Here is a 10,241-nt window from a genome sequence, read left to right on the forward strand (position 1 = left end):
TGCAAAAGGCCAGGGAATGTGTCTAGTGGTTACAGCATACAACTGGGAATTAGAAATCCTGGGGTGCTAGACCCCACTCTGCCACTGACTTGTTGAGGGATCTTGGGCTGGTCAGTTATTCCCTCAGCTTCTTCATATGTCATAGTCAGATAATCAAATAAAAACAGCCATATAATAATACTTCTCTGCCTCTTTAGTTAACAAAAAGTGTGTGATCCTTGAACACAAAGAGCTACGTATTATGTGCGGCGCCGTGGCCTAGCTTGAGAGTGCACTGGACTGGAACTCAGTATACCTGCGTTCTACACCTCTCTCTTTGTGGTTTGCCTATGAGCATCACCCTCTGTGTGCCTCAGTTTCCCCCCTCCATAAAATGGGGATAACGAGATTGACTGCTGTTGTGATCTGTCAATGAAAAGCACCATATAAGAACTAGCTTGTGTTGTTATTATACCACCTCCCATTTAAGAGTCCTAAGGAGATATTCTGCAATTCTGTACAAGGCCCAGATAGCTGGACTTTCTGTGGGTCTCCTGCCAGGGGGTTGTGGAAATGAAATCCATGCAACAACTCACAGGTAACCCCTGGGGCTGCAGTCCAGTCCCTCAGTGCCCTTCCTTATTTGCTACTCGTTGTCCCTGCAAGTAGCAGCATTTCCCATTTCACAGCAGAGGCGGCAGCAGCTCCACCACTAGCCCCGTGCTCTCCCCGGCACTCTCCACATGCATTCCTATTCAGAGCTGGCATGAAGTGCTACTCCCTAGCACACAGGACGTTAGTAGGCCCTTCTGGGTGGCTGCTGCTCATGCCCTCATCATGGTGAGAAATACTGCAGCGCTCAGTGTCATGGGGCAGGGCTTCTGCCCAGCTTCCAGGCATACTCTGTGTCCCCCCCCCCGCAAAGCCACCTTTAAATGGGCTTTCTGTCCAAACATCAGCAAAACAAACACAGCTCACCCTTAGTCAGCCAGTTCTGCTCTCCGCTGGTTCTGTTATGCTTCTGGAAGAGCAGGTCTTGGGTACCTGGCCTCTTGCTACAGCCCCCCCCCCCACACACACACAGGTGTTAGCGCCACTCCTTCGTGGCTCCACTCCCCAGGCACAGCCTGTACTGATAACGCTGCCTCCTGCCCTCTGACAGCCCTTGCTAACCCCAGGTGTAGCCTGGCCCCCTTTAATTGGGCCAACCTGCTCTGACACAGGAGTGCTGGGCCTAGTCTACTCATAGCTACCCTGTGATACTCCCCCTCGCAGGGGTCCCGCACCCAGCGGGTGAATTTCACTACTAAGGAACTCCCCTAAGGTAAGCACAATGGGTTTGCCCAGTTGTTCTGTCTAATCACTCTGTTGCATATTTTCGGGGGGGGGGGGGAAATTGCAGCCCATAGACACATCCTCCCCATGAAACATGGGCTGGAACCCCCTCTTCCCACTGTCTACACTCCCAGGGTGGCATGGAGATGGAGCCCACTGACACTGAAATTCATCTAAACCGTGAGCCAAAGGCTGTATCTGTTCTAAAGAGACCTGAGATACAGAGCCTGTAGGATGTGACAAGGGTGTCCTTCTCCTGGGCCATGACATGAGACCATCGCTTTCACCAAACAAACGAGAGTCAGTTACTCCACTGGATGGATGGATGGGAGGGAAGGGACTCTCAGGCCTAGATCCTCGAAGATATTTTAAGCAATGGGAGTGAGGAGCCTAAAATACTGTTGAGAATCTGAGCCTCGGTCTCTCTGAACACTCAGGAATTGTTTCTGGCAAAGACATGGACAAAGCTGTTGCTTTATTTCCAGCTGTGCCCGGACAGTGAAAAGTCCCTAATTTTGGTGCTGTGAAGTTCCTGAAAGTTCCATTATTCTAGGTCTTGGCTTTGGGACTAGTGATTTAGAAACAGCTTCAAAAGACATGGCCAGTACCTCACACCAGCCAGTGCATCCTAGGCCGATGTTTTAGTGACAAGTCGGTTCTAGCCATCCAGCCAGCGCTGACACTACCAGTTCTTTACTTCTGAAGGGAGTTTTAGGCTCCATCTATTCCTGTCTCACAGGCACATTTAAGAAGTGTGTTTAAATGTTCCCCACGGAGCCATGCTGTAGGGTGGTTTGGCCAGCTGGTGCTCTAGCCTACACTAGAACATGCTTTTAAAAACGGGGCTTGGCGAAAGCTGGTTCAGTTCTCGGAATTTTGAAAGGGTGACAAAAAACTAAAAAAAGAGAAATTTTTTTAAGTTGTGATTTAAAAAACCCGAAACTCCTCCCCCATCCAAGAAATAAACTAGGTTGATGAAATTTTTGCAAATGTCAACCAGCTCTAATCTTGACAAGGTTTGGCCCATCCATGCAGGCTGCTACCAGCAATCAGGCCTGGTGTGCAGCACAAAATGTTACCCTGTCGGCATATGGTAAGCTCATTGGGGCGGGGGGTCTTTTTGTTATGTGTTTGTACAGCATCTAGCACAGTGGGGTCCTGGTCCATGATTGGGGCTGTTCAGCACTACTGTAATAATCAATAATTTATTATTATTGTTATTATTATTATTATGGATGTTGAGCACAAGTTTGTGGTCAGCAGAAACTAAATTCAGCATCATGCCAACTAACATAAGCTTTCAGACCCGGTACAATTTTACAGTGTAAAACAGGCCACTTTGTTATAAATTGGTTGAGCAGAAACCACAGTTCAAATTTGGTTGTTAATCAAGGCTGGGAGGCTGGCATGGATAGTTTCCACCGACTGACTGGCCTTATTTACACCATTGGACATCTGTAATAAAATAAGCAGAGCCCCTAATGTTCCTCCCCACTGTGCAAAGCTGTGGAATTCTGCTGGGCAGTGGCTGTCCCACAGAGATTCAATGGGCTGCCTATGTAGTTCTGCACATGCAGTGCAAGCGCCGAGAGGCATGACTGGACTGTGAGAAAACGAGGCACAGGAATTTCCAGAAAGGGCTACGCGTATAACACCCGTCATATAGAAAAAGTGAGGCTTTCCCCTTTTAGCCTGCAACTCTGTACAAAGGGAATTTAGCGAGATGCTGGCTCATGACAGCATAAATTTAACTTGGGAGTGCAGCCAAAGACATTAATAAAGACCATTCCTGCTACATCCACATTTGGTGCGTGGCTGTAAAAACAAGATGCTTATCTGACGAAGGGGAAACACTTTCTACAAAAGAGGCTTAAATGGATGGGCAGGGAAAAATCTCATTTTTGCCTTAACTTTACCTACCTGGTGGCCTACAAGCTGGGAAGGTGTTTTTGCACTTAACCACCAAGATAGGAGAGATTGATTTCCCACCTCATCTCCAGATAGTGATCTAAATAATAGTAATGAATAGTTCTTTGCACTTCTAAGCACCTTGCAGCCAAGGGTCTCAAACATTAATTAATTAAGCCTCACACCATCCCAGCAACCAAATCCTGATCTCTGTTCTGCTGGCGTAATTGAGATAAGAATCTGTCCCAGGGATTTTTGCCACAACTCACAGCAGGAGCTCTGTACCTCTGTTTCCTCCATTTGCACATGGAAATAATAATTCTTACCAACCACCCAGAGGGTTGTGAAGCTGAATTCATTAATGAGCCTTCGGACAGTGTTAATACAGGGAAAAGGAGTCCTGGTCCCCCATTGCAGATATCTATTTAAAAGATTATTTCCCCCCCATTTTATTATTACTCCACAAGCTCTGCTGGGAGAACAGGCCAAAAGGACAGCTGCTTAGCCCCGCCCCCACTCTGAAATGCCCTGGAGTGCATAGGGCAGGAAATCTCAAGGGAATATGCTCTCTCATGAGAATTGTAGACTTTCGGGCTTCCAGTCAGGCCAGAAGTACGCTGAGGACTGACAGCCTCTCTCCCCTAGGCCAAGGAAGGGCAAAGGTAGGCAGAATGCCGGGGAGAACACACATGAGAGCAGCCATTGCTGTACCCTTTACCACTGCCACACCTTGAACTAGCCTGAGAGCCGGCTCTGGGCTGAGCGTGCCAGGTGGAGGAGCAGGGTATGTCTTCACTGCTGAGTTAACTCAGATGCTCAGCACCCGGGTGGGAGCCTAGCCTGGACATGAGCAGCCACACAGCAAAGCCCTACCCGTGATACCGTGTGCTCCCTGGTGCTGCACTCCTCCACGTGTGCTACTAGGACGTCTGGGGACATATCCTGTGGTCCTTTGTGCTGCAGTAGGCTGAGCTGCTCGATGAGTATTTCCCCGTGAATGGTGGGATAATTTATCTGTCCTTCTGGGCATGCAGGGGGAATTGTGGGAAGGCACTGGAGGACTATCAGCATTTGAGTGACTGAGCCTGCATCCTCACTGCAAAGTGAATGGGTGGGTTACCCACCTGAGTGAAAGCAGCACCCGGGCTTTAACCCAACCTCCCAGCAGTGCCAGGTGGCCTGGATTGAAAGCACCACTGAACTTGTGTGACAGAGATTTGTGCATGGACGGGAGGGGGACAGGGACAACACCCAGGTAAGAGCCTGGGCTAACTCTGCAATGAAGACATGCTCTAAGGGGTGGCTATGTCTCTTTGTATCCTGCCCCTTCCCCACACCTTGCTCACCCAGGCAAGAGTGACCAGAGTCTAGCTGTAATGAATCTCCAAGGGGGATATTGTTATTCCTGTTTTGCAGATGTGGAAGTGAAGATGTGGAAGATGAAGAACGGCATTACTGCTGACCCCTAACTTGCCCGAGTCAGCAGCAGAACTGAGAACAGAGCCCTGGAGTTCTCTGACTGAATCATAAGACCGTCCTTCTCTACTTCCTCCAAACCAGTTCATCCAGTCCTAAACTTCACAGCCAACGCCGAGGCAGCAAAGTGCAAAGTACAAATAAAACGGGTGCAGCCCAGTTGGAAGCTGGGTGATGATGAGAAAACCAGAAAACACCATGTAATATTTAAATCAAACAGGTCACTCAAAGCCTATGGACCCTTGCTGAGCCTGAGGGGAATTCTAGGCTCTTCCATCTTTCCCTCCTATGCCCCCCGATAACCGAATGAAGGTTATTCGCTTGAAACCAGAGGTCTTTGAAATACTCTCTACCATCAGCGTCCCAAGAGTGTGAATGTGCAGAGCGCCTCTCGAAGGAGAACAGGACTTTCTGAGGGGCTATTACACAGACATAAACTGAGCTGCATACATGTGCCATGAGGAACAGCAGAATGGGTTAGGATTAGGGTGACCAGATAGCAAGTGTGAAAAATCGGGACAGGGGATGGGGGATAATAGGTGCCTATATAAGAAAAAGCCCCCAAAATCGGGACTGTCCCTATAAAATTGGGACATCTGGTCACCCTAGTTAGGATTGACTCTAGAGCACTCAGGCTGTGTCTACGTTGGTCTTTATTTTCTTAGTTCTCCACCGTTGCAGCAATTTATGGGTTCAGTGGTGGGAACACTGGACCATCCAGGGCCGTTTCTGCTGTTCTAACCACCATGCCCTGAAATACTGCTCAAACCAAGTCTAGACATCCCAGTGGATGAAAGGGCTAGTGTGGATACAGCTTGAGGAACGGGTTGCTTGGTAAACATGCTATGGCATTTGTCATATAAACCATCACTGATGAAATGATGAGTTCTTACCACTGACCTGCAGCCTCCGATGATGACTTTGCCTCATTTATTTGAGTCCTTTTGTAATCAGCTGTAGCTCTGCTCTTGAGTCTAATTGGGAGCGGGATCAGGCCCACACCTTGTAAGCTGTTCCAAAAGGGAAAGACGTCAGTTTTAGCCGCCATGCACCGTCATCACACTATATGAATAGCAGTAACAACGTACAACCATGGCACCCATAAACCACTCATCTGCATGTTCAAACCAGGAGTTTACTGGGGCAGAAGGGAGCTTCTGGACAAAAGAACGGAACTCAGGCACTCAAATTTCTGTCCTGCATGTTTGCAAATGGGCCCTTTGTGGGTGCAACATGCAAACGTGGATAGTTGGCAGCTGTGAGGCTGCAAGGCTGGAACATTTAGTCCAGTGCTTTTCATTCGTCCAAACTAACCTCTCCCCATCGCCCTGAGAGCCTCATTTCAAACAAGAAGCAAACTGGGAAACATTCAGGTGGGTATGCAGTGCATGTGCAGTCAGGAAGTGACTGTCTTCCTGTTAGCACTGGAACAGCCCTTTAAAGTAGCACCGATCTGCCCCAGCACAATCCTGGAGATAAAGCTAAGGATGATTAGTTTGTGCTGCCATTATAAAAAAGAAACCCAGACCACCTCCAATACATTTTTTTAATTGTTCTATTTTTCAACTGCTTGTGTATCTCTGGCTGTACAGACTCTTGCCAGGAAAGCAGAGGGCTTTTCATTTTCAGATGGTTCACACAGCTCGAGCTTTCTTTTTTTATTATTATTTTGTTTGTTCAAGGATCCAAGATGATAGGGGAGGGGAAAGAACTTTTGTCCTTTGCTTAAAATAATTCAAAGAGCTTTCCACTGCACATGCCAGGCGCAAGTAGACATTTGCATAACAAATGAGCCTTCCTCACTTTTTAGCAGGGTACAGCAGGCCTACTTAACTGACTGTTGCAGCTCCTGCTACAGCTCTGTATCCAATCCCAACATGTCACGTACAGACTTCTCTCCCATCCTGGCTGCCAGCTCATTGATAACTAGACCTGACTGGAAAAGTTTTTTGTGGGGTTTGAACTTTCACAGCATTTTACATTTTTGGGGGGGAGGGGAGTGGGTTACATTTTTTTCATACTTTATGTACTCTACGTTTTTATTAAGAATGATATTAAAATGTTCATTTATGAAAAAATCCAGTTTGGGATGAACTAAAAATTGTAACAACTCTTTCATTTCTGATAAAAATGGTTGCAAATATTTTGTGGGGGAAAAACTGATGAATTCTTTTTTATTTAAACCCCTCCCCCCTAGTGCTGATGCAAACGATTATTAAAAAAATATGGACTAGCTCTATTGTTAATTGATGGTAGCAGGAGAGGGTGAAAGCTTTTGTTTTGTTCTGTGGGTATGTCTACATTGTAGCCAGAAGATGTAATTTCCAGCTCATGTAGACATACCTGTGCTAGCTCTGATTAAGAAAGGGATAGATAAAACAGAAAATATCCTAATATCCTAATATCATAATCCTTCTATATAAAACCATGATACACCCACAACTTGACTACTGCATGCAGTTCTGGTTGCCCCATCTAAAAAATGATATATTAGAATTAAAAAAGGTACAGAGGAGGATAACAAAAATGATTAAGGGTATAGAACAGCCTCCATATGAAGAGAGATTAAAAAGACTAGGTCTGTTCAGTTTGGAAAAGAGACAACTGAAGGGAGATATGATAGAGGCCAATAAAATTATGAATGGTGTGGAGAAGGTCAATAAGCAAGTGTTATTAACTCCTTCACACAACACAAGAACCAAGGGTCACACAATGAAATAAATAGGCAGAAGGTTTAAAACAAACGTAAGGAAGTACTTCTTCACACAACGCACAGTCAACCTGTGGAACTCATTGCTTGGGGACTCCAAAACTATAATGGAGTTCACAAAAGAATTAGATAAATTCATGGAAAATAGGTCCATCAATGGCTGTTAGCCAAGAGGGTCATGGATGCAACTCCATGCTCTGGGACTGGACGACAGGGGATGGATCACTCCATGATTGCCTGTTCTAGTCATTCTCTCTGAAGCACCTGGCATTGGCCACTGTCGCGAGAGAGGATACTGGCATTGATCTGACCCAGTATGGCCATTCTTATGTGCTAAAAATAGCAATGTTGTGATGACTGCATGTGCTGTGGGATGGGCTAGCTACCCTGAGTACAATCCTGTCTGAAGGTACATACACAGGGCAGCTAGCCCCTCCGATTGCCCACATAGTCATAGCCGCACAGCTCTTTTTACTGTGGTTCCTAGCACAATGGCATCCTGGGCTATGACTGGTGCTCAATAATAAAGCTAATCAAGCCCCTAATAGATTTACAGAGAGGACTGTTGCTTTTCCTCAAGCCAGCTAAACACCTTTATTACTTTGAATGTATATATTTTTTCCCAGTAAAAAGGAAAAACCATTTTGCTTTCGTTACTAAATAGACTCTGCTTAAATAGCAAGTCCCGGATTTTTCAGCACAGGGCACGTTTGCCTTCATTGCAGGTAGTACCATATTGGCTCCGTTACTCTGGTCAGCCACTGGAGGGGGGAGCCAAATTTCTGCACATTTTGAATGTGTTCTATTGGGACTGCGGGCCAAGACATTCGAGGTATCAGCTGCTCTTTTTGAGCTGGGCTCTAGGATTTGCCTGGAAAGGCAGAACAGAATTGTGTAACTCATCACCTCCGATTTCTTCCTACTTTACAACTGCACAGCAGTGTCAGCCCTGTAAGATCCAGGTCCAAGACCAGAGGTAGAATTGAACCTCTGAAATTATGAGCGGCGGGGCAATGCTGAGTTTCTCACGCAACCTAGAAGGCCAATATTTTCAACCATGGCACTGGTTTAAATACTGGACTAGAGCTGGCTGGACCATTTTTGACGCTGTTTCATGGAGAGGTACCGATTTTGATGACATTTTCATCTGCATGGTTTTTGAGCAAGCCTTTCACTCTCTGGAGCCTGGTGGATAGGGCGCTAGCCTGGGATTTGGGAGACCCACATTCAAATCCCTGCTCCACCTGATTCGGAGCTGAACTTTTCATTCCAAATCGCACAGCAAAGACAACCTGGGTCTCCTAGGCTCCAGCACACACACTTCCTGAATCAAAAAGCTCAGGTTTTGACCCGAAAACAGACATTTTGACACAATTCTATGTGGATAAAAATGTTCCAAATGATCTGTTTTTGTTCCAGTATGGAAGGAAAACAACTCTCAAAAACTTGAAAGTTGCTGCAAAAGAGAATTGTCCTCCTCCAGCCAGCTCTGCACTGGCATCTGCAGAACTTTGGGGGCCACCTTGGAGCTGCTCTGAGCACACCTTGGAGTTCTTCCTGAGGCAAGTTCTGCATGCAATGCAGCTGCAGGAGCAGACATGCTATCCTCCAGTGCAGCGTCAACCCACAGAATTGTGGCTCTACAGCTTATTGGGGTTCTTAAACTTCATCGCACTTCAACCCACTTCTGACAATGAAAATTACTGCACGACCCCAGGAGGGGGGACTGAAAGCTGAGCCTGCCTAAGCCCCACCTCCCCACGCGGGGGAGGGGGGATGGGGTGGCAAAGCCCCACCTCCCCATGTAGGGGAGGGGAGTGGGGGGTGGCCTGTAACCTGCGCCCCACCACCCAGGGCTGAAGCCCTTGGACCTGGGTAGTGGGGCTTGGCCTTCGGCCCTGAGCCCCAGCAAGTCTAACGCCAGCGCTGGCGACCCCATTAAAATGAGGTTGCGCCCCACTCTGGTGTCCCGACCCACAGTTTGAGAACCGCATTTGATAGCTACATCTATAAATAACAAACATAAATGTTAAATAACTGCAGGAAGGTCCCTCCGGTAAGCGCTCCATTGTTTTCCGTTTGTAAGTCATGCATCGTTTCCCCTTGTCACTTCTTCATTTTTGTGGTTTATTGAAATACTCTCTTTTAAACAGCCCCGCAGTTCCAGCACTGGAGCCAGTGTTCTTGTCAGTCATCTATATTTTCTACAGCATGTACCTCCCCGCTTACACCTTCCCAAGATTTGAAGTGGAGGTTAGTTTTAAACAACAGGGGATGTGCCATGGGAAGGACACTGCAAAGTTTGTTAACTCTGCTGGATTTTGCTCCTGTTTCAAAGAACAAGATCAAGAAGGAAATGCAAAGAAATAGCCATTACATGGGACGCTCTAGCACAACAAATTAGGCTGGGGGTAAAATTTTCACAAGTGCCAGAGTGATTTAGGAGCCTAAGTTCCATTTTCAAAAGGAACTTCGGAACCTAAATCCCATTGACATTCAATAAGAGTTAGGTGCCTAAGGCATGCAGCCACTTGTGAAAATGTTGCCCTAGGTCTACACTAGTTTCATTCCTATTTCCCACCATTGTACTGCTGGTTTCAATCAGGGGTGTTAGTGTAAACAATACATCACAGCCCTGGGTGCTTTAGTTTACTGAGAGTTCCAAAGTAGCCTAGGGGCATTAGGTGCCCAAGTCTCACTGAAAATCCCAGCGTTAGCCATCGTGGCTTCTAATCCTCCTCCGAGATAGCTCCCTTGTAGCGATGGATTAACCCAAACAGTGTAGATAGGTTAGCTTCATATGGTACCAGCATTCCAGCCATCACCCCGCAGC

The 10,241-nt window shown here is 46.8% G+C and overlaps 1 protein-coding gene across 5 annotated transcripts in view; it reads left to right on the plus strand.

Moving 5' to 3' along the window:
- RBM38 (RNA binding motif protein 38) overlaps window positions 1-6,839 on the plus strand; it is a 52,465-nt gene extending 45,626 nt beyond the window's left edge. For all 5 annotated transcript variants that reach the window (XR_010592299.1, XR_010592296.1, XR_010592298.1 and 2 more), the window contains one exon: window positions 4,639-6,839. Coding sequence is in view for 1 of the 5 variants with exons in the window: in XM_042858378.2 (XP_042714312.1) it covers window positions 4,639-4,684 (46 nt within the window). In the remaining 4 variants the exon portion in view is untranslated. The remainder of the gene's footprint in view (window positions 1-4,638) is intronic.
- Window positions 6,840-10,241: the final 3,402 nt, after the last annotated feature.

Source organism: Chrysemys picta, chromosome 13, assembly GCF_011386835.1.
Source record: "Chrysemys picta bellii isolate R12L10 chromosome 13, ASM1138683v2, whole genome shotgun sequence".
NCBI classification, from domain to species: Eukaryota; Metazoa; Chordata; order Testudines; family Emydidae; genus Chrysemys; species Chrysemys picta.